The sequence below is a fragment of the Lutra lutra genome, chromosome 8 (genome assembly GCF_902655055.1).
Source record: "Lutra lutra chromosome 8, mLutLut1.2, whole genome shotgun sequence".
NCBI lineage: Eukaryota > Metazoa > Chordata > Mammalia > Carnivora > Mustelidae > Lutra > Lutra lutra.
The window spans coordinates 11,775,348-11,801,024 of NC_062285.1; the positions used below are offsets into that span (position 1 = coordinate 11,775,348).

Consider the following 25,677-nt stretch of genomic DNA (forward strand, 5'->3'; position numbering starts at 1 on the left):
TCATCACAGAAAGTTCTATTAGATAGAGCTGTCTTAAACCATGAATTGGGATCTTTATACATAATGAGATGCTATTTTTCAATATTATAAATGTGCGTTCTTCTTTTGCCTTTCTGAGAACATGACCTTTTCCATACTCCACCCCTGAGATATCCTTCTACCTTGGGAAGATGAGTTTCGTTCTATAAAGATGCAAGGAGAGAGACCAATATAATATTCATTTACCCCAATCCTAGAAAATAGGATTTTTCAAAAAGACAAAAGAGCCTTGCAAATCAGGCTATTTTCTTGAGGAAAGATGTTCTAAATTTCCTTCTGTCTCATTTCACAGGCCATGCCTGATATATTAGACCAACAATCTTCAAAATTTTTGCTCACAGGGGCACCTGGGGGGCTCAGTTGATTAAGCATCTGCCTCTGGCTCAGGTCCCAAGACCCTGGGATGGAACCCCATATCAGGCTCGCTGCTCAGTGGGGAGGGAGTCTGCTTCTCCCTCTCCCTCTCCCTCTGCCTGCTGCTACCTGCTTGTACACTCTCTCACTCAATCTCTCTCTCTCGTAAATCAATAAAGTCTTCAAAAAAATTTTTTTTGCTCACATATTCCAATGTATTTTTGAAAAGATACGTATCTCTCTATTGCAAATTGACATCTAAATGTGTTCACCATAAATTCAGTCCTAGAAGATATATTTTCTGATATATATGTCATCAAAATGTTTACTTTGAATATTTAGTTAATTCAATTTATGGATATGTCTTCTATATTACCTAATCAGAAATACCAGTCCTCATTGAAATAATCATCCAAATTATACTTACTGTCAACTAGGAAAAGTCTGACTTAAATTTTTTAAGTTTAGATAAAGGTATTAATCCAGATCTTTTTGACAATTTTCTGACTTTTAAATTCAATGATGATAGACAGACAGACTGGAGTTTGGTTATGTATATGTCACCTGAATGAAATAACACATTGCCCTTTTCGGTATTTCTTACCGAAGTTCTCCTGGCTTGCTCTCAGTGGACTCACTCGTAGGAATTATGCATTCTAGAACTGTCCTTTTGGTTGGCACTCCACAAGTTTTTTTACACTACTCAGAGCAATGTGCTTGTAAAATTAAGGAATATTTAGAGCTCTTCCTTCCTTCATCCCTCCCTCCTTCTCTTTCCTCCCTCCCTTCCTACATCTGCTACATAAACACCCTCTCCCTCTCTCTCATACCTTTCCCATATTAATCATTCCCTTAAACCTGAGGTATCTTCTGGACTTCATACTCTCTCCTTTTAACAGCTAAACTTCTGGTAAGAACTACTAACCTTCTTTATATCTATTTCTGCCCTTAATTAATTTCTCACCCCACTGCCATCTGACTTATGTTCTTTCTTCTCAATTAAAATGATTATGAACGATGACCACCTGTTTTTCATATTTAATGTACTTGTTTCAATTTTCAAAGACCTCCTGGGGCAAATTATGACTCCCCCCCCCTCAATTCTTGAATTTGTTTCCTTTCTTGGCTTTCTTGTCACCTTCCCTGATAGCTATCTATGTTATCACTCTTTAGTCTTCTATGACTTCTCTTTGCCCTTCTCTCCTCACTCCCCACCCTCTGCCTTTCCTTTATTCTTCAGACTTCAGCTACTTCCGACATGCTGATAATTCTCACATAGCCATGTCTAGTCCTGGGTTCCTTCCAAATACCCAGGTTTGTATACTCAAATGACTGGATATCTCTACCTGGATGAAAACAAATCCACCATCTTTGCCTGACATCATGTTCTATTCGTGTTTTGTAAAGTTACTATTTCTTAGTTGTCAAAGTTAAAATACAACAACAAAAACAAAAAATTCAAACTCTCTCTTGACCTCCTTCTCACAGCCAACAACCAATCACTCACCAATATCTGAATCTAATTTGCAAGCATTTCTTTTTTTCTTTCCTTTTTATTTTTAGAAAAACAGGGTGGGGGAAGGGCAGAAGGGGAGAGAGAGAGAGAGAGAATCTCCAGCATGCTCCATGCCCAGTGTGGTTGATCTCCCAACCCAGAGATCATGACCTGAGCCGAAATCAAGAGTCAACGCTTAACTAGTTGAACCACCTGGCACCCCTGCAATTATTCCTTATACTGACTCTTCCTCTTTGCCCACACTGCTGCTGTGTTAGGTCAGATTCTAATTATTTACACCTGAACCACTTCACAAGCCTAATTAATCACCCACTCATATCTTCTAAGTAATCTGCTCACATCACTTTCTTGTTTTAAAATTGTTCAAATGTTTGTGTTACCTAAATGATAATGCATAGAGTAGAGGAGTGTAGTTCTTGGTAAAATAGTGAGCAAGCAGATATCATGCATCTGCTTTTTCCTTAGGAGTGATAAGATGAGGGCTGAGGTTTCCTTTTCTTGAGAGCAATTTAAAGACACTAAGGTGGTAAGAGTAGAGAATGTGCAGAGGGCAAGTGAGGTTCATCAGAAATGGAGCAAGTTGGAGCTCTTGGACCAGTGGAGGCCTTGGGGCCAAGGGCTAAACAACACATATTGGGTTGTGTTTAGTTTGAGTGTGGTTCAGTTTAGGTTGCTGGCATTGTCAGATAATCAGGACAGAAATCCTGGGCAGGGATAATGAAAATGACAGTACTGGAATGTCTCTTACAGAATGTATTATAACAGGTAGTAATAGGTAAATAGGCAGATTTGTAGTTAAAATCCATAAGAATAAAGGACATAATTTACATATAATAACAGCACTGTGTAGTAATGTTCTCTATACACAAAATGGTATCTCACTGATGAAACAAAATTAAGTTCTGTATTTAAATTTAAATTTGCATGATGATTGAGAATGAACCAGTATCTATAACATCCTTCTCCAGGAAAAGTAAAGAACTTTAGTATGTATTTACCCAATACCTTACACTAATACATTTTTGGACTCATCTGGCAGTTTAGATTCAGATTGTTACTGTGATAATACTATCTGCTTTATTTTTATTTTATGCCATTACTTTAAAATTCTTTCTTAAAAATTTTATAAAATTTGAGAGCCATATTATCAACACAAATTTATATTTAACTATTAATTCCAGTGAGTTATTTGCTTCTTACTGTTTCTATAACTAATGTTATTCTCTCTTTTAAATCTTTTGTTTTGATGGAAAATAGTCTAAATTTTTTTTTCCAGAAAAGTTTTATGGGGAATAAGCTTCCTGAGTCTTGACATTTCTGAAAGAAAAATGTCTTTATTCTGTCCTTACTCCACACTCATTTGAATGCTAGTTTTTATAGGATATAGAATTCCAGGATAAAAATACTTTCCTCTGAAGACAGTAAAGGATTTGTTCCATTTTCTTTTACAATTTATTGTGAATGATGTTAACTCTAATACTGGTATGATCCTAGTTCTTATGTAACTTTTTCCTTTCCTTTAATTTTCTGGAAACGTCAAATTTGAATTTATATCAAGGTATAGATAACTTTCTTTGTTTTTCGTGCTTGACACTAAGTGGATCTTCTCAATCTGAAGCCTAGGATCTTTCTTCAACTCTTTAATTTACAGAAACTTTCCACATTTTTTATAAAAAAAGATTTTTCTTCCTTTCAATTGCTCTCTTTCCTTTCATGTATTTTCTGTCCTGTTTTCTTTTTACTTTTACTTTGCATTCTTATTTACTAGACTTTATCTTTGAGATAATTACTCAGTCAGACCTGCTATTGTTCTCTTCTATTAAATTTATTGTATATTATTGATTCATTTATTGGTGTGGAGACATGGAGGGGGAGAGAGAGATGCGCATTTTATGATATTATATGACCATAGAATCATCCTGTTGTCCATCTTCCTATAGGTTGACATTTGAGGTGTTTTAATTTTTATATTATAAAATATTGTTATGTTATATTTTATATTTATTTTGCTATTGTAAAAATATTGTTCTATTGACTAGTTTGTAATAGGTCTCCTCTATTATTAGTACACATAACAATTCACTTTTTACAAAAGATTATTTCAGTCACAAATACTTAGGATGATATTTAGAGTCATGTTAAATTGATTATAGAAGTAAAATCCTTTTAGATAAAAATATTCAACAGAGAAAAATATCTCTAGCAACAAGGATCTGAAAAGGCAATCTCTAAATCAATAGAAAAAAATTTTAAAGAAAATAGAAAGAGGCTGAAAAGAGATCTTTACAGAAAATAATAAAATTTACAAATGAAGAGCTAAAGTTCTTCCAGTTCAATCTTTTTTTTGTCATGTAAAAATTTTATTTATGGATTTTATATCTAGTCTTTACTGATAAAGAAAAGTGGGATTCATGAAATTATTTTCCTTTTTCAAGGTAACAAAGAACTTAGATATCTTTCACTGTCAAATTTCAGGCTATATAAATAAGATAGAAGCAATTTTATGCTTCTTAAAGTAGCAGGTAAATACAATTTTCTGATCACCCAAGAGATAAGAACAATCAACTTCTCTTCCTCTTAACTGACTTGGAATACCTATTTCAGTTGCACCAGCCAGGTACAACTTGTTAAGCACTGCCACCTGAGCCCAGTTTCAGTTGGCATTTAAAAACAAACCAGGAAAAGGAATTGCTCAAAAATTATTTTGGCACAAACATTCAACACTCTTTTCTACCACGTCGGTCAGACCAAAAGTAAGTCAAAAGCAAGTAGTGACTTGTGGTGACATTATTCAATACAGTATTAGAGATTCTAGAAGGGATTGATTTATAGTCTCTTCTTACCTTAGCATTTTGGATGCAGGGACAGAGGGCCCAAGCCGCACTGGCCTTCACATCTGGGTGAGGATTTTTCAGCAGAGACCACAACAAACGAACTCCATCTAAGCGATCGATTATCCTGTTGTGAGACCAAAAAAAGTAAAAACTGTAATTAGTATGTAGAAATGAAAACTTAAATGGCCTATCTAGCCACACAATTCTAATTATTCTCCTTTTGACATTTTGACTTTTGACCTTCTTAAAAGATTTTATTTATTCATTTGAGACAGAGAGATACAGAGAGAAAGCATGAGTAGCAGACTCCTTGCTGGGCCGGGAGCCCAACACGGGGCTCCATCCCAGGACCTGGAGATCATGATCTGAGCCAAAGGCAGATGCTTAACCATCTCAGTGCCACCTCAGTGCCCCTTACATTTTCTTTAAAAACTTCAACAACAACAGGTGAGCCTGGGTGTCTCTGTCGGTTAAGTGGTTGACTCTTGGTTTCAGCTCAGTTCCTGATCTCAGGGTCTGAGTTCAGGCCCCATGTTGGGTTCCATGCTGGGTGTGGAGCCAACTTAAAAAAAAAACTCTAACAACAGCAGGAATAGAAGGTGCTACTGAACTGTCAGCTTTCTGATTTCAGTTTTAATTTCATGACACAGAAAGCAAGCTCCATGATAATTACGATTCACGTAAACTTAAAATCAAGCCATGTAATTTTTTAATTAGCTGTACACAGACTGTTACCTAAATGTCAAAATACTGGTTTCTTTCATATAGTAACATCTATATACTTTCCAAAACAAATATTTATGCCTCAAAATGTGAAGTTACATTTTTTATTTGGTCTATGTTTAATTGACTTACCTTACTGTATGACATATTTTAAACTCCTCCAGTCCTAATCTAGCATTAGGAATTAAAATCATTACACCACAGTGCACCCTTTGTTAGGCATGGATAACACGTAACTTGTTTTCCATGTGCTCCCTTCTCAGCAAGACTAACATTGCAGACTGTGTTATAATTACTTAAACACACTGTAATCAAAATATCTTCATGACTAGCTGAAAAATGAATTATCATCAGAGTCATCTCTACACCATCTGTCTTCTGTTTATATATCAATCAGTCCAGGGAGCATAACCTTGCATTAAGGTCCATTGAGTACACTTGCAGTTGAGAAGGTGGCCAAACAAAACTTAATATCCTTTACAAACATGGCTTTGTTCAGAAAGATATGTTAAACTCAAAGCAGATGAAAAATGATAAAGAGCATCAAAACTCCTTTAACTTTTAATCTCAGGTTGAGTTAAACACATGTAGTATTTAGCCACAGATAGAATAAATACTACTAGCTTAGAATGCCACTCAAATTCTTTCTTAAAAATTGACATAAAGACAACTACATTTCTTGATTATCTGAGATGAGTTTGCCAGGGGAAAAAATATGCTATTTCAAAGGGTCCAAGTATGAAATCAGCTTTGCATAACCTTATAAATTAGTTGGTAATGCAAATAACTTGTAGTAAGATACAGACTGTCTCTTTAGAAAATGACTTTTAGTAAGAAAAAAGCACATTGAGAAAGTATTTTAACATGAAGTTTAACTAAATAGCTTTCCAAATCTGAAGCTGTCAATATCATACTGAGAGAGAAATTTTTATTTCTCAACTGATGGAAAATGTAAAGAATGATACTGAGAAAAAAAAAAAGAATGATATTGAGCACTTCGTAATGAAGGATTTACTTTACGAAGGTCAACCATCTTACTGCTTTACATATAGTGCTGGAAGCGTAATTGCTGATCCTTGGGTCTCTGTATTTTTTCACATGCAATTTCTCAATAAACAATAGGTCTGTCCTCCCTTCTTGCAAATGTAGCAGTAAAATTTGTGTTAGTAATATTTAACTGTACAGAGTTGGACATAACTTCACAGTACAGCAGAAGTCATTTGCATGGCACACCTTTCCAGATTTTTTTTTTTTTTGAAGGGATAATTCAGTGTGGATCCACCTCCCCCCAGGCAAAATTTCACAATTAACTGTAAAAACTCACTGTTGATTGTAAAACTACATCTACTGTTCCCAGTCATCACCCCAAACCCTAGGCAACTAACTCATCGGGTGCTTAGTTGTAACAGAGGAGGATTATGACCCCATCACAGATGCCTTAAAAGACTCAGCACAGCACAGAGTAATAAACTCAGATGAGGGAAACATGATTGGAAGACATTTGCTTACACAGGAGCTAACAAAATCGGAGGTAGCAAACTACGGGATTTAACTCTGTCCCTTCCATCTCCTTCATTCTCTATATCAAGTTATTTACTGCTGACTTCATAATAAGCCAAGTATCGAGACACCTGGGTGGCTCAGTTGGTTGAGTGGCCAACTCTTGATTTCCGCTCAGGTCATGATCTTAGGGAGATGAGATTAAGACCTATAGTGGGTCCACACTCAGCACAGAGGCTGCTTGAGATTCTCTCTCCTTCTGTCCTCCCCCTGCTCACCTGTGTGTACTCTCTCTCAAATAAATAAACAAAATCTTTAAAAAGAAAAGAAAAGAAAGCCAGATATCCTCCCCTTACTTCCCCCTTCCTCTTGCCAGCCCCCTAGTTCTGGTCTTTATCACATCATGTCAGGATGGTGGTGGTAGAAGTATCCTTGGATTTGCATCTTCAGTTTCTCTCAATTCTACCCATCCTATGATTTCCTGTGAAATTAATCTTCCTAAAGGACCTTTGGAGCTTCTGTAGTAGCTCCTTGAGAGCAGGTCCCCAGGTATATTCATTCTCTCCATCATACCATTTGGCACATTCAATCAATGCTTGCAGTCCCAGGAGAAAATTTCCAATGGCTTCCCATTACCTGTGTGGTATTAAAACCCTGATTCCTGTGGGGGCATCTGGGTGGCTCAGTGGGTTAAGCTTCTGCCTTCAGCTCAGGTTATGATCTCAGAGTCCTGGGATTGAGCCCTGCATCAGGCTCTCTGCTTGGCAGGGAACCTTGTCCCCGCCCCCACCTGCCTCTCTGCCTACTTGTGATCTCTGTCAAATAAATAAATAAAATCTTTAAAAAACAAACAAAACAACAACAACAAAAAACAGGATTCCTGAACTCAGTATTTTAACATTTTCAATGAGCTGGTTTTTCCTCCTTATTCCCAATATTCAGGCGTTTGCTCATAAATGCTAAGCATACAGAAATACTGGATACTCCGAAGGTGCACATGCACCTGAATGTTTATAGCAGCAATGTCCACAATAGCCAAACTATGGAAAGAACCTAGATGTCCATCAACAGATGAATGGATAAAGACGACGTGGTATGTATATATATATATATATACACACACACACACACACACACACACACACACACACACACAATGGAATGCTATGCAGCCATCAAAAGAAATGAAATCCTGCCATTTGTGATGACATGGATGGAACTAGAGGGTATTATGCTGAACGAAGTAAGTCAATCAGAGAAAGACATTAATCATATGATCTCCCTGATATGAGGAAGTTGAGAGGCAACATGGAGGGTTTGGGGGGTAGGAAAAGAATAAATGAAACAAGATGGGATCGGGAGAGAGACAAACCATAAGACACTCTTAATCTCACAAAACAAACTGAGGGTTGCCAGGGGGTAGGTAAAGGGTGGTGGAGTTATGATGGACATTGGGGAGGGTACGTGCTATGAAGTGTGTAAACCTGGCGATTCCTAGACCTGTACCCTGGGGCTAATAATAAAAATATTAAAAATAAATAAAATAAATAAATAAATAAATAAAAATAAATAAAATAAAAATAAAAAATAAAATTAAAATTAAAAAAAATTTTTAAATTAAAAATTTAAAAAGAACAGCTTAAAAAGAAAGAAAGAAAGAAAGAAATACCAGATACAGTCAATTCTTGTTACACAGGGCAGTTGTGTTCTATAAAGTCACTGCACACAGGGAATTAGTAAATACTGAACCATTGCCTCTTGGGAAAATACAAAATTTTGTTCCTGAGAGCCTCTGTTCAAAACATTTTTGTCAACTGATCAATCTATAACCATCAATCTATAACTATAAACAATCTATAACCATGTGTGTTTCTGTTTAAAGCACCTTATTTACTATATTGTACTGACATGGAACCAATGCATGGCCAGCAGCACTGCTGTTCATTCTGAGCAAAGCTTCCCTAACACATATTTGCTCTGTAAGGCACATCACAACCTTCTTGCACTTGAGAACATTAGACCGGATCACTCTTCAGCACTTTGCTCAGGAATCATTTTAAACAGCAAAACCACCAACTCAAAACACAAACATGTGAAGCATATGGCACTTCACAGGCTGTAAAAAGGCACTCGTTTGCAGTCGGAGAGCTGAAACAAGAAGAGAGAGCCTAGCCTTGTTCACTGTTAGCTGGACAGGTGCATGAGAAGACTCAGATTTTTCCCTGCTCTGCACAGGTCTGTGAATAACAGCAGAAGTGCTCTATGTATTGGTTTGGAGGCTACCAATAAATTTTTGCTGGGATATGAATTCACAAATACAGAATCTTCAAATACAGAGGATTTTAAGTATTTCAGGAAAGTACAGTATAGTGAGAGATAACGAAACCATTATATTCCATTATGATAAATGCTAAAATAGATGGGTGCACAGGGTTCCATCAGAACACAAAGGGGAGACACTATTCATGGACTACAGAAATTCTCTCAACCATAAGCCTTTCCCTATGCTGTTGCCCTCTTGCTGTAATAGCCCATCTTGTAAGGTCTATAACAAAACATCCCACAGATCCTCTGCTTTCTCCCACCTTGAGCCTCTTTTGAGTTTTGCTGTCCCCCTTTCTGATATTCATGACACAGTGCTTTGCCTTGTAGTCATGTATGTATGCTTACCTACCCCTTAATTATTATTTTTTAAATTTTTTAAATTTTTAATTTTTAAAATTTTTAAAAAAATTTGATTTAAATTTAATTGGCCAACATATAGATCATTAGTTTAAGATGTAGCATTCAATAATTCATCAGTTGTATATAACACCCAGAGCTTATCACATCCTGTGCCCTCCTTAATGCCTGTCACCTCCCCCATTATTGTTATAATTATTGTGTCATTTCCTTGACTGCAGAACTCATGTACCACCTACTACACTTCCAGCACGCTACCACACCAGTGAATATTGGTTAAATGGACATGAAACAGGATAGACTTTGCTCCATGAATCAAAAATCTCTCCCACCACAAATCCAATCATTTCTAACCTCATTTTTACAAAGTACCTATTCAAGTTCTAAATCTAACTATTAGAGTAAGTCTTCACTTGAAGTCGTCTTTAGTTGAAAGTGCATTTTCATAGAATTCTTTATAATTCTATTGCTTTTTCATATACAACAATGGGCTTATAGGTGGCATTAATTTACACCCACTGTCCATTGCAACAGGTTTATCTCCTTTTGTATAGTTTTAAAAATCTGATTGGCATCTTGCTCTGAATTCACTTCCAGTAGTAGGTAAGCTCTTCCCATTTTTTTATCAGTTGAATCTTACATTAATTCTTTGACATTATAAACAAAACTGAATTGTGTTTTCAAAACCTTCAATTTAATCGTAGAAGTCAAACTGTGTGGCTGGCAGAACAATAGTTCTAGAAAGATGAATACATAATCATACTCTGGCTATTAAGCAAACCCAAACAAACCAAAAATGATGTAGCTGCTTGTTATCTTTCTCAGTTTGTTGTTGTTGTTGTTGTTGTTGTTGTTGTTGTTATAATAACATTTGCCAAGATTGTTAAGAAATCTGGCTGGCTTGCCTGCTCCTTGAGGACATAAATATGAACAAAAGTGAAGAGTTTGTGCCCACACAATAGGCACAGCCACAGTAGAATTTCTTTTTGGCAATGTCAATGCAACTATTTTGAAACTATAATTTTATATCATTTCTAAAAATTTCACAATTTTCATTGAGAAGTTCACTGATAAATATTATCTGACAGCGGTTCCCACTAAATGTGGTTAGCCTGGGAAAACATGATATTCTTACACCACATTAAAGGATGCAACTGAAATCTATACATTTTGAAGCCAAGTTGGCAACTCAGTAAAAATGAAAACATAAAAAGGATGTCAGAATGAAATGATCATCTCCATGAAAAGCTATAATTAGAAAAGAATTTTACTTTTTTATAATGATTCTCTAAGTTTTTATGATTACCTCTCCAGGTATTATATTAAAGACTCTATGGGAGACCAAATTTGAAGGAAAGAAATAAGTGTGACAGCCTCTGGAAAGTTATGTCCCAGAATTTCTTGGCCCTCAAAGCACAGAATGATAATCTATCCTTTCATAGCTGTATAAACAATATGATTAGAAAAGTCCCAGGAACATTTTCTCAGAAAAAAAAAAATCACTCTTACAGTAAATATTAAAAGTGTGCCTATCAGGTATCAGCTAATTTTTGAGGCACTGGGAATTTTCCACCTTGAAAGCAAACAGAAATCCCTGCTTTCTTGGAGCTAATATTCTTTTGGGAAAAGACATAGAATAAAAGTGAAATCTGCACATTATATGAAATGTTGAAAGGTGACTGGAGAAAAATGAACCAGAAAAGTGTGGTGGGATGGAGCTGGGAGGGTGCAAGGAGACTGTCCATGCAACAGTGACATGTGGCAGTCACCCTGAAGGGGTGAGGAAAGCTAGCATGGAGCTAAGAAGGGTACTCTGGGTCCTTAGGGGTAGTCCCTGGCACGGAGAACCATCTTCTTCAATCAACACTAAATGAAAGTTATGCAGTCATCATTGTATTCATCCAGTATTAGTATTGGATCCTAGAGAACATCTACTGTTGTAGATGAGAAAACAGAAGTAGAGTGCCTAACCAAGCCTGTATGATGTGTTGGTTGTATAAGCAAATAAAACATAATTTATCTTTTCTTTCTTCTCTGAAAAAAAAAATGCATGATTTAGATGAGTGCATTAAAGGCAGCTGAGGTATGGTTTACCCAAAACAGAGAGCCAAATGCACCAATGCAAATATTAGTATTTATGGTCACCACAATGACAAGACACCCATTCCATTCACTATACCTTCTGTTTTATAATCTTCTTAATTCAATATATGTAATGGAAATTCTATGTCAATGAATATGACATAGAATATGGATTTACAATAATCATTTTTTTAAATAAACATATAATGTATTTTTATCCCCAGGGGTACAGGTCTGTGAATCGCCAGGTTTACACATTTCACAGCACTCATCACAGCACACACCCTCCCCAATGTCCATATCCCCACCACCCTCTCCTGTCCCCCCTACCCCCAGCAGCCCTCAGTCTGTTTTTTGAGATTGAGTCTTTTATGGTTTGTCTCCCTCCTGATCCCACCTTCTTTCATTTTTTCTTTTATAATAATCATTTTTAATGACAAGATAGTATTGCTGTACTATAATATATTTGAACAATCCTTTATTAATTGAAATTAGTTCCTTCTGGTTTTGCATAATAATGGAATAAAAATAACATTGCAAAGGCCATCCTTGCATCCTTTTGCAATGCACTGATTGATTATCTTCTGAGGACAGGAATGGAATTGCTCAGAAAAGATTCTATATATGTTAATTTTAATACAAAACAGACTGTTCTCCATAAAATTTATGGCAGTTTGATTCCACATCCACAGATAATAAGAAAACCAGTCACCAGCATCAGCAACTAGCCATTAAGAGCAAAAACTTCAATTTTTTGTCTTAATTTCTCTTCTCTTTGTCATTATGGAAAATCCCAAACATACTTAAGTTTTTAATGGTAAAATAAACACCAATAGACACAACATTCAAAACCTAATAAGTCTGTATCATTTATCAATATGTGTGTATTAATTTTTTCTAAACCATTTGCAAGTTAGAGCTAGAACAATTCACAACTCAAATTTTCATCTTTTAAAATAAGTATGACCTTTTATGCTATCACTGTACCACTGTTATATTTGAGAAACTTAAAAATAGTTTCTGTAATTTAATCAAGTATCCAGTTCAGAGTCATTTCCAGTTGCTCCCAGAACATCCTTTAGAGCTTTATAAACAAGTAAAACCTGGTTTCAAACAAGGATTGTGCCCTATATTTTTGATATGTCTTCTTAGTCTCTCTTATTATAGAACATCTTTATGACATTGACTTTTTAAATACATCAAGTGCTACAGAGTTTGTTTGCCTTCTCAAGGTATCAAATTTTTCCTTCTATTCTCTGTGTTTTCTCTGAATAGGAAATTAGAACTTAAATCTGACTTTGATTCAAATTACATATTTTGGGCACAATACATCACAGGTGATGTTACATACCTCACGTCACACAACACATTCAGAGGCTCATAATATCAGTTATCCCACTCAGTGATGCCAAGTTTGGTCATTTAATTACCTTGATAACCACTATGTATCTTTCTTATAAAGCTATATCTTTCTATTTTCACTGAATAACAATCTGTGTGGTGACACTTTGTCACTCTAAGAAGGTCCTGTCCCAATAACATTTTCCCTACCTTAAAGTTTTAGCATCTATTAATTATCCTTGCCTAAAATAAGTACTTTATTGGGAATTATAGTGATTTTTGAATTTTGTATACTCTATTTATTAACTGGCATTCTTTTATAAAGAAGAGCTTCCTCTCATCAACTGGGGGCTTAGTTATCCTATAGAAAGGCAGAATAAATGTTTCTTTCCCTTTAGTTACTAATTTGTTTAGTAAGGAGTTACTATAATGGTCATTCCCAGTGAAGCAAAGGAGATTTTTCTCCTCTCTCTTTCGTTCTTCTTCAGTATTTAAAATCCTATACAATTGAATCTATCAATTATTTCTTTTATGATTTTGATCTTTTACTTATGCAGTCCACATCCCAAGATAATAAAACTGGAATATTTCTTTTGTTCTCTTATAACATTTTATTTATATTTAAATCTGTTAATTACCTGAAATTTCTATAAGAAGGAAGTAGGTGTCCAGCTTTTTTTTTTTTTTTACAATCACTCTGATAATATCCCAAAATTTTAAAAATTTAAGTATAGTGGATCTGTCTCCTCAGGCAAAGTAAACAAAACTGAAAACGAATATTAGGACATTAAAAAGCTTTTGTACAACAAAGGAAACTATCAATAAAACAAAAAGGCAACCTACTAAATGAGAGAAAATATATCAGATAAGGGATTAATATAAAAAATATTTAAAGAAATATAAATCAACACCAAAAAGCCACAAATAATCTGATCAAAAAACAGGCACAGTACCTAAATAGGCATTTCTCCAAAGGAGACAGCCAGATGGCCAAAAGACACTATGAGAAGATGCTCAACATCACTCATCATCAGGGAGATGCAAACCTAAACCACAATGACATATAACCTCATACCAGTCATAGTATCCTAAGTTTTCATATGTACTATGTAGATATATATTGAGTGTATCTATTGTGTTCCATTAATCTGTCCATACCTTCACAATTAGTTGTTTTCTTTTATTTTTGGGGGAGGAGAGGGACAGAAGGAGAAGGAGAAAAAGAATCTTAAGCAGGCTCCATGCCCAGCATGGAGCTCCACGCAGATTGTTAAGACAACCCTGAGATTATGACCTGAGCCTAAATCAAGAGTCAGGTGCCCCTATTCATTTGTTTTTAATAGTACAAGTATGAGCTCTAATGACTGAAAAATAACCTACCAAATGGGTACCTCTTCATTGTATAAAATAAGTTGTTTCCTGATTAAGAGGCACTTACATAATTTGATTAAGATTATGTATTTTTTAAGTGTTTATAATGAATTCAAAAGAAAGAAAAGTCTGCAACCAGAGACAGGAAAACTATTTTAAAAAAGACTAAGTGGAAAAGCTAGACTTGAAAACTCCAGTGAGAAATGAAGAATTTATTAGGATGAGCTTAAGAACAAACTGGAAATAGCAGAGAAAGGAATCTGTGAACTTTAAGAAAAGGTATCCAAACTGAAAAATAAGGAGAAAAAGTAAAAAAAAAAAAAAAAAAAGAGTCCAATGTCTGTGGAATATTAAATGAAATGATATCTGTACAATTAGAGTTTTAGGAAGAGAAGAGAGAGCAAGAATGAGACCAAAGAATATTTGTGAATGACTGAGATCTAAAACTGATGGAAGACATGAGTCCACAGGTCTGAGAAGCTCAGTGAATGCTAAACAGAAAAAATACAAAGAAAACCACACCTTCAGCATGTCAAAATCAAAATGTTGAAATCCAAAGCTAAGAAGCAGATCTTAAAACCAGCTAAAGAGGGGTGCCTGGGTGGCTCAGTGGGTTAAAGCCTCTCCTCAGCTCAGGTCATGATCTCAGGGTCCTGGGATCAAGCCCCACATCGGGCTCTCTGCTCAGTGGGGAACCTGCTTCCCCCTCTCTCTCTGCCTGCCTCTCTGCCTACTTGTGATCTCTGTCTGTCAAACAAATAAATAAAATCTTTAAAAGAAAAAACAGCTAAAGAAAAAAAGATACATCAGATATAGGGAATTTAAATAAAAACAAAAGCTGACTTCTCTCAGGAAAAAATGAAAGCAAAAATACCAGAATAGCATTTATATTATGGTAGAAGAAAAACAGCTGTTCATCTAGACTTCTATACTGAATAAAAATATTTTTCAAAAATAATGGTAAAGCCCCTTCCTGTGCCTCCTGAGTAATTCAGCCCCCAAATCATTATGTGTGGGAGAACAATGGAAAAAGGTAAAAGTGTTTTAGTGGCTCCACATGAGGTGTTAGAGCCAAAGAAGATGAAGAGGGAATCTCTAAGGATAGGGTAAAACAGGCATAGGTTATCTGAGCAGCCTCTAGGTGTGCAACTCAATATGGGAAGATAGAACCCTAGCAGAAGGATAGCTCCCCTGAGCATCAGCCTGTTGTGTAATGATGAGCCTGAACAGGGTGAGGAGGGTAACAACACAGAGGAGCAGGCTGGCATGGGAATCGAGCAGGTTGAGAAGTGAAGACATACAAGGGGAAGGTGACCTGGCATGAGGTACCCGTGCCTGAATAGGATAAAGAGAATATGCAGGAGTCTGGGCCATCCAGCATGTTGAATTGGAGCTAAAGCAGGGTGAGGATAGCAACTGCAAAGGGGACAAGAGAGGGTTGAACATGAAGGACTGGTTACATATAGGGAGGTAGGTCTAATAAGTACAGATGAGAGTCAGTTTCTTATTGCCAATGGAGGGAATTACAAATACATAGAAAGAACTAGAAATAAATTGATAACCATGGTGGACAATTTTAACATCTCTTTCTCAAGAGTTGATAGAACAGGAAAAAAAAATGTGTAGAGATACAGAAGACTGAACAACACACTTAACCAATTTGACCTAAGCAATATTTTAAAAACACTACACAAAACAACTGTAGAATACACATTTTTTTTTCTCCCATGCAAACAGAATATTTATAAAAATGTACCACGTGGCCAGGTCATAAAGCTAAATGTGAAAAAGTTAAAATCTCAGAGAATATAATCTCTGACATGGTTTTAAAATAGAAATCAATAGTGATATAGCCTCTGGAAAATATCCAGATTTTTGGAAATTAAGCAACATTTGTAGGTAATCCTGGGCCAAAGAGAATTCAGAAAGAAATTCAGGAAATATTTTGAATCAAATAAAAAGAAAACATTTGTGCAATGTGCTAAAATAGTCTGAGAGGGAAATATATAGCTTTAAATACATTGGCAAAAGGATGGACCTATAATATCAATTATCACAACTTCTACATCAAGAGAGTAGGAAAAGCAGCAAAATCTTAAACCCAAGAAGAGTAAAATAAATAAAATAATAAAAATGAAATGAATAATACTAATAAAACACTAGAGCAATTATTCTTTACTTTTTATGTAAAGAGACAGTGCATGTTTTAGACTGTGTAGGCAACATATGATCTCTGTTGCATATTCTTGTTTTGTAAATATTTTAAAATGTAAAAACCACTTTTACCTCACATGTTATTAAAAAAATGAACCATGGGCTGCTTTAGAGAGACTGACCAAAAAAGAAACACAGAGAGAGAATGCAAATTACTATTATTACAGAACTTGTAAGTGATAAAATGATAGAAATAATAATACAAGGACATTACAAATTAGTATGCCAATAACTAAACTTAAATGAAAACAAATATATCATTGAGAAAAACAAATTATCAAAATTGACCCAAGAAGACATGGAAAACCTAAAAATACCATATGTATTAAAGACATATAATTTATCTTTAACACTCAAAACAAATAAATCACCATCAACAAAAATCCTTTCCACAAAGAACTCCCAAGTCCACATGGTTTTGCTGGTGAATTCTAGCAAACATTTAAGAAAGAAAAAATCCTACACAAACACTATTTGAAAATAGAGGGGAAAGATAATCTTTCAACTTGTTTTATAAGGCCAGCATAACCCATATACTAAAACTTGGCAAAATATTACAAGAAGTTTATAAATCAAAATACCTCATCAACATAAACACAGAATACAAAACACCAACTAGTAAAATCCAAGGATAGACGAAAAGGGTAATACAACATGATCAGAGTGATTTTATCCAAAAAATGGAAGGTTGACTTTCAAAAATCAATTCATACAATTCACCTGTTAAAGAACAAAGAAAATTTATCTGATACTCTTAAAAGCTGCAGAAAAAGTATTTTACAAAATTCAAAACCCATTTATGATTTAAAAAAAACAAACTTCAAAGTAAACTAGGAATAAACAGGACTTCCTCAATCTGATAAAGAGCATATATGAAAACATCTATGAAAACCAAATGGGGGCACCTGGGTGGCTCAGTGGGTTGAGCCTCAGCCTTCGGCTCAGGTCATGAGTCAGTCAGGCTCTCTACTCAGTGGGGAGCCTGCTTCCCCTTCTCTCTCTGCCTGCCTCTGTTCCTGCTTGTGATTGCTCTCTGTCAAATGAATAAATAAAATCTTTAAAAAAAAAGAAAGAAAACCAAATTTATGCTACAAATAGCATACATAATGGTAAGAAATTGAGTATTTTCTCCCCAAGATCAGGACAGCACACAGATGTCTAACCACTCACTTCACAGAGGGCCTGGCCTATGCAACAAAGAAAAAGAAATAAAAGACATAAAGATTGGGGGGGGCGGGGGGAGAGTAAACTGTCACTATTTTGTAGATAACATAATTCTATATGTAAAAAACTTACAAAATCTATAAAAATTATTAAAAAGAATAAAGTTAGCAAGGTTATAAGAATACCCAAAGATACACTTGAATATATACAAGTGTATCAAACAATCACATTTCCATTGTTTATAACAAATAGCTGGAAAACGAATTAAAAACAATTATCAATCATAGCAGCATAAATAAGCAGAAACGTAGGAAAAAATATAATGAAAAATATCTAAGGCTTCTATGTTGATAGCTACAAACTATTGCTGAAATTAAAGAAGACCCAAGTAAATGGAGATGCATGCCATGTTAGTGGATTGGCAGTTTCAATATTGCTAAGATTTCCATTCTTTCTAAATTGGTCTAGATAGTTTCCTAACAACATTTATTAAGTGTTAAAACAACCTATAATTTTGAACAACAAAAAAAAAGTCAGACAAAACAAACACATACCATAGGCTTCCATTTGTTTCCAAATAGAGACAGAACAAAACTATACTCTATGTGGAGGCATTCTCAAGAATAAAATTATGAAAACAAAGATAGGAATTGCCATAAAAGGCAAGAGAAGGGCGCTCTCCAGAGAGAAGAGAGGTCGCAGTGGGTACCCTGCAGTAAGGAGGAATAGCCGGGAGTTTTTAGGGTAATGACAAAACTCTACTTCTTGGCTTGGGCTGCAGTTATATGAGTCTTCCCTTTTGAATAATTTACAAATATGTACATCTGCATCATGTGCTTTCCTTTATCCATACTACAGTTCAAAAAATAAATGTTTAAAAATGTGTTTTAAGTTCCATACGCATATATATTCTCTCTCTCACAGGAAATGGTACTGAACAGCTCATTTAATTCAGCTATTAAACTAAGCACACATCACAGCTGGCTGGATGAAAGACATAACGTGGGTAAATAAAATCCACATCATCCTCAAATTAAAAGCCCCTAGAGCTTGTTTTAAAATGAGAAAATGAAGACCTAGAAGATGAAATTATTCACATAATTACTTTGCATTTGTCATTTTGGTATCACAGGTAAATCCACGTGCTTTTAAAAGTATGCAGATGAGAAACAACAAAAAGAACGTGAAAGGAAGGAAAACATGTTCTTAGTGATACAAATAGATAAAACACATGCTCTTTTATGTCTTACATAAACCCTAAAAGGTCACAAAGACTGGTTCTGTGGTAAAAGAAATATCTGGGCAGCCACAAAGAGATTAAGTCTCTTTTGTATACAAACAAACGTAGCTTTACTTTCCCCCCTCTTTTAAAAAGAACAAATAAACCCAATGTAAAAATAAAAAAACTATGTGAATGCAACATAATTATGTTGAAACCACAGAAGACAGGAAATTTAGAGTTACAGATTCCATGGTAGGTTTTAATTCTATCCTTGTGTACATGTTTTATAAAAGAGTCTTTCATTACATGATCACATAACACTATACCATGTAACAATCAGTTCAGCAAATGTTTATTTTACAATGTGTGGAAGGAAAATATTTTATAGGATAAACTGTAGGCAATTAGTACATTATTGAAGTAGATTGTTATGTAAAATTTCTGAAAATCCTGGGCATTTATAAAATATTAGTAGAAATACTTTTTTTTCTTATCTTCTAAAGAACATGAAATTTAACCTTTTTGTGGGCAGGCACTTATATTTGAAAGCTGACCTTCAGATTTTAAGGTTATTTTGAAGTAATGAAAAGCCTAGGGCATTAGGATTTTAGCATGTTTTGAATTACATATGCCAGGCATTTTACATAAAAGAACAGTAGAGACTGAAGTAAATCATGAAAACCCCTGAGTTCACAATAAATCCCTAGAGCAGCCCTTACTGTCACTACTGGAGTTTGCTAGGGCTCCTAACAATTCATATATCTGAAATTTGATTTTTTTCAAAAGGAAGGAAAGGCATTTATTCTGCTGCCTTTCCTGTATTAACTATATTTGTTTTTTATTTTTTTAACAAATTTATTTATTAGACAGAGAGAGAGAGGGAACATAAGCAGAGGGAATGGAAGAGGGAAAGGGAGAATCATGCTTCCCAGGAATCATGCTGAGTAGGGAGCCAGGGAGGAGGTGGGGCTCAATCCCAGGATCCTGGGATCATGACCTGAGCCAAAGGCAGATGCTTAATGAATGAGCCACCCAGGGCCCCTATATTTCAGTTTAACCAGATAGTTAGCAATCAACTCTGGGATAAACCTAATAAAAATATTATTTTATAAAGACTACCCCCCCAAAATCTCAAGACCTCCAGAAAAAAAGGTCAAATAACTTACAAAACAAAAGAATTAGACTAGCATCAGACTTCAAAAAGAAAAGTTATGAAGCAGCACTTTTTTTTTTACTTCAATGAAAAAAGTGGGAATATAGATTTTATATCTAGCAAAGCTGTCTTCTGAGTATTTATAGGAAAAGAGCTTCACTGGATATTCACATGTGCTTCTGCACAGCAAAGGAAAAAATTAAGTGAGGAGGCAAGCTATGGAATGGGAGAAAGTATTTGCAAACCATAAATCTGATAAGGAGTTAAAATTCAGAATATATAAGGAGTTCATATAAGTCAGTAGCAAATAAACACCTTGATTAAAAAATTGGCAAAGGAACGGAACAGACATCTCTTCAGAGAAGACCTACAAATGGACAACAGGTATATGAAAACATGTTCAGCATCACTAATCATCAGGGAAATGCAAACCAAAGCCACAATGAACTATTGCCTCATTCCTTATAGAATGGTTATTCTGCAAAGATAAGAGATTAAAAAAAATTGTTGGCAAGGATATGAAGAAAAGGGAACCCTTGTACAATGTTGGTAGGAATGTAGATTGGTAGAGTAATAATGGAAAACTGTATAAAGGTTCTTCAAAAATTAAAAATAGAATTATTGTATGATCCAGCCATCCCACTTCTGGGTATATATGCAGAAGAAATAAATAATGGATAAATAATGGATAATGGATAAATAAATAATGAATGGATAAAGAGATGTAGATATATGTTACAATGGAGCATTATCAGCCATAAAAGAATGAAATCTAGCTATCTGCACAATGTGGATGGAGTTAGACAGTATAACGCTAAGCAAGATAAAAGACAAATAGATCTGATTTCACTCATATGTGGAATTTAAGCTACAAATGACCAAAGGGGGAAAAGAGAGAGAGAGAGAGAGACAAACCAAGAAACAGACTCTTTGCTATCTGAGAACAAACAGCTGGTTACCAGAGGGGAGGTGGTAAGGGCGGGATGGGTGAATAGGTGATGGGGATTAAAGAGTACACTTATTGTGATGGGCACTGAATACTGTATAGAACTGACTGAATCACTATATTGTACACCTGAAACCAATAAAATCTCAAGGTCACTACCTTGGAATTAAATAAAAAACTTAAAAAAAAAGTTGAACTTAGAGGAACAGAGTAGAATGGTGGTTACACGGGTTGGGTGGAGGAAATGGGTCCAAATGTACAATGTTTCGTTATAACGTGGAGTAAGTTCTAGAGATATAGTGTATAATACAATAAATATACTATTAATAATGTATATTTGAAATTTGCTAAGAGAATATATCTTGAATGTTCTCACCACATATGCCAAAACACTAGTAACTGTGAGGTAATACACTAGTTAGCTTGATTGTGGAATTTTTACACAAGGTATATTGTATCAAAACAACATGTTGTACATCTTAAATATACACAACTTAAAAAACTGTCAATTCTATCTTTAAAAACTAGAAAAAAGTGAAAATACTTTAAACATTTAAGAACTTAGAGAATTCTGTCTGCACCCATGAGCCCTTTTTGAAGATTCTACTACAGGATGAGTTCTCAACTAAAATAGGACTAAAACTTCAGCAAAAAACTGAAGTGTATGTTTGTGTGTGTGTGCACATATGTGTGTGTATATATATACACACATACACATATATGATTAAACAAGGGGGGCAAGGGGAAGGGTAGAATAATGTTCAAATGTTATATGTAATGATAAAGTAGAAATAATGCACTTAAAAACAGGATGAAAGGGGGTGCCTGGGTGGCTTAGTCAGCTAAGCATCTGACTCTTGATCTCAGGGTTGTGAGCCTACTTTAAAAAAGGGGGATGGGAAGGAAAAGAAAGAGGGAAAGAGGAAAAAACAGAATACCACCATTGACTACTATATAGATAATAGGTGGGAGTTAAAAAATAACCAATAAAAACTGAGAAACTCAATAGCAAATAACTATATAACAGAAAGTTAAAAGAGGGCAGTAGAAAAATGTGTAGGTGGAAGACAATAACTAGAATAAAACAAAAATGAAAAGCTTAAATAACAAAAATTAGAGAGCAAAGACTACTAATCTTATAAAGCAGAAGCAAATATAACAAAATATGAATGATTATAAAATATTATTACATTGTTGAGACAAACATATCAATCATATCAGTAAGTGTGACTACATTTAACTCATTAAAAGAACAAGTATTCTGGGGCACCTGGGTGGCTCAGTCCATTGAGTGTCCAACACTGGATTTTGGCTCAGGTCACGATGTCAGGGTTGTGAGACTGAGCCCCGTGTCAGACTCCCCACTGGGCATGGAGCCTGCTAAACCACATTTGCATGCTCTCTCTAAGAAACAAAACAAAACAAACAACAACAACAAAAACAAGTATTCTTAATTTGGCTTGGGAAGCAAGGTACATCCATATACTATTTAAAAGGGAATATCTAAAAGAAAATGAGTCAAGAAAGACTAAAAATAAAGGGTTGACCAAGATATCCCAGGAAAATGCAAAAAGTTAGACAAAAGGACTAAAGATCCTGATATCAGACAAAGTCAAAATCAAGCCCAAACTCATTGAGATCTTGGAATATTAAAAGCCAAAATTCACAACTATTAAAGACACTTATGTACCAAATAATATGCACCTACTCTTAAGAAGTAAAAACTTTATGAGATGTGAGAAAATAAGATAGAAGCACCCTAATGGTAAGAGGTTTTAAGATGCCATTTTTAATATAAGATCATATGCACAAAAAATGGCAAGTAGAGATAGAAGAGCTCAGTAACATAATAAAATAGATCTTTAGAATATACATCAAACTCTACTCTCTGTAAACAGGGAATGTATTTTCATCACAAGTACCTATACATACTTTGTAAAAATTTACTTTGTATTAACTCATAAAACATAAGTAACTTCTGTAAAAAGTAGAAATTGAAAAAATCAACACAGTCTGACCAAAACACGGCAGAAGTTTCTCCTGCTATCCAAAATTAGAGTGTTCCTATGAAACCATTCATTAGCCAAAAGGGTATAGAGCAAAGAATTACTATTAATTTATATGAAAAAGTTTCTGAGTATTCCCAGATCCCAAAGTAACCTATCTTAGGCTTTTTTGATACCTTAGGACACATCTTGCTAACAGATGCCCAAAATTAATTGAGATATGACAGAGATGCTTGTAAGACACAGTTCAAAGATATGATGGCTTGATGCTGAGATGCTGAGTGTGTGGTTCCTAGGGAAGGACATTGACGCTGCCATTCTTACTGCTTGGTGTGAACACTGCTTGTGTAAGGGCTCACCAGGAAACAAATGCTGAATGCTATTTTTGTTTTTTGCCTTTTCCCATAAAAGCAAAAATCTTCAGATTTCTTTTGATTAGTGAAAACGGGTACTAATATAGGTCTTTCATAAATGTGAAGTGGCATCATGTTACCTTTCAAAAAGTGGGTGATACCTATATAATGAGAAATAGCTAACCAAAACAAAAAATAAAAATGTTCTTCTTTGTGGAATTACAAAACAAAACAAAACAAAAAAAAATTAGGACTAAAATTAGGAAAATATAAACTGAAATAAAAGAATTTCTAAAAAAAAAGATAATGAAATCACTTTATATTAGTCATACAAGGGATATTTAAAGCATATCAAAGAAAATTCGTGCACAAATTTCTTTTATTATTTAAACAAAGAATGAAAATAAATTACATAACTTCCCCGCTCAAAACATTAGGAAAAAACTACAAAATAAACCAAAAGAAAGCAACAAGGAATTAATAAAGATAAGAGATAAAAGAAATTTATGAGGCATAGAATGGTACATCTAATTAACAAACTATTTTAAAAAATAGAAAAACTACACTAGATAACTAGATCAGGAAAATACTGGAAGGAAGCTCATATATACAAAAACAAAGAAATAACAAGTGGTGAATAACCATTGAAAAAAGTCAAAATTTAAAAATCATAAGGTATTACTTCATAGACCACTAACTCAAATATATTCGATAGCACAATGAAATTCATCATTTTATAAGGAAATACAGATTGCCATAAATGACCATTAGAGTAGGGAACATAAATAGAATAGATTCTGTAGAAGAACTAGAGAAAGATAATAAGGAACTAAACACACACACACACACACACACACACACACTTACACACAGTAGGGTCATATGATTGCATAGTAGACTTCCACTGAACCTTCAAAACTTAGGTGATCCCATTGCTCAATAAATTATTCCAGAGTATTGAAATGAAAGAAAACTTCCTAACTCCTTTGTGAAGCAAGTATAACATTGATACCTAGAGTTGATAGGGAAGAAAAAAAAAGGAAAAAAAAAAAACCCAAAGACCAATATCACTCATGTCTTAAAATATTAAGAAACAAAAGCATATATCACACCAAGAAAACAGAACATTATAACCAAATGAAACTTATTTCTGGAATGCAAGTTTGGTTCAGTGTTTGGAAACCCATTTAACAGCATTTATCATATTAGTAGATAAAAGGGAAAAATCATAATGAAGCATATAGAGCATAATCTCCATAAGTGTTTAAACAGCCTTTGACAAAATTCAATACTTTTCTGATTTAAAAAAACATGATGGCTGTGAATTGTGTAAGACTGGTGATTCACAGACCTGTACCCCTGAAACAAATAATACATTATCGTTAATTTTAAAGAGTAATAAAATAAAAATTGATTTTAATTTAATTCAAACTGAATATGTTAAAATATACATACTTTAGTCCTCAAGACATTATTTTACTTACTAGAAAAATACTGGAGGCATTGCCACTAAAATCAGGAATAAATAGGGCAAAGAAGACCACTATCTATATCACTATCCAACATTATGCTAGGAAAGTAGTTAACAAGAGAAATAAATTTAAAGAATAAGAATTTATAAAGAAGAGGTAAATTTTTCTCTGGAATGCCCTAGAGCAGAGGTCAGCAAATTTCTTGGTAAAGGGCTAGATAGTATTTTAGTTTTTGTGGGTCATTCGGTCTCTGTCACAACTACTCAACACTGCCATTGTAGCATAAAAGCAGCTGAAAACAGTAATAAATGAACGAGCATGACTGAGTTCTGGTAAAACTTTATAAAAAGATAGGATTTGGCTCAAGGGCTATATTGTGTCAACCACTGCACTTAGACAATTAACAATAAAATGAACTCAAATGAGAGAATTCTGTAAGGTAACAGCATATAGAATTAATATACAAACTTCAGTAGTGTTCATAGAGACAATAAATTGAGGGACAAAATGGCAGAATAAAAAACATGTATGCCATCAACAAAGAAGATGAAATATGTAGGAATGACCCGCACAAAAATTGACAAAATCCACATGAAGGAAACTTTACTCTTCCCAGTGAAAAAAACGAGAGTTCAATAAATGAAGAGTTCCTATAATTTCACTATGGTTATGGAGGACAGCAAGGAAAGCTGGATGAAGGTAAAT

At 34.6% G+C, this 25,677-nt stretch overlaps 1 protein-coding gene across 2 annotated transcripts in view; it reads right to left on the reverse strand.

Moving 5' to 3' along the window:
* The window catches only part of ODAD2 (outer dynein arm docking complex subunit 2), a 204,830-nt gene that overhangs the window by 98,714 nt on the left and 80,439 nt on the right, over positions 1–25,677 (reverse strand). For both annotated transcript variants that reach the window (XM_047743313.1, XM_047743314.1), the window contains one exon: positions 4,753–4,867. In XM_047743313.1, coding sequence (XP_047599269.1) covers positions 4,753–4,867 — 115 coding nt within the window. The remainder of the gene's footprint in view (positions 1–4,752; positions 4,868–25,677) is intronic.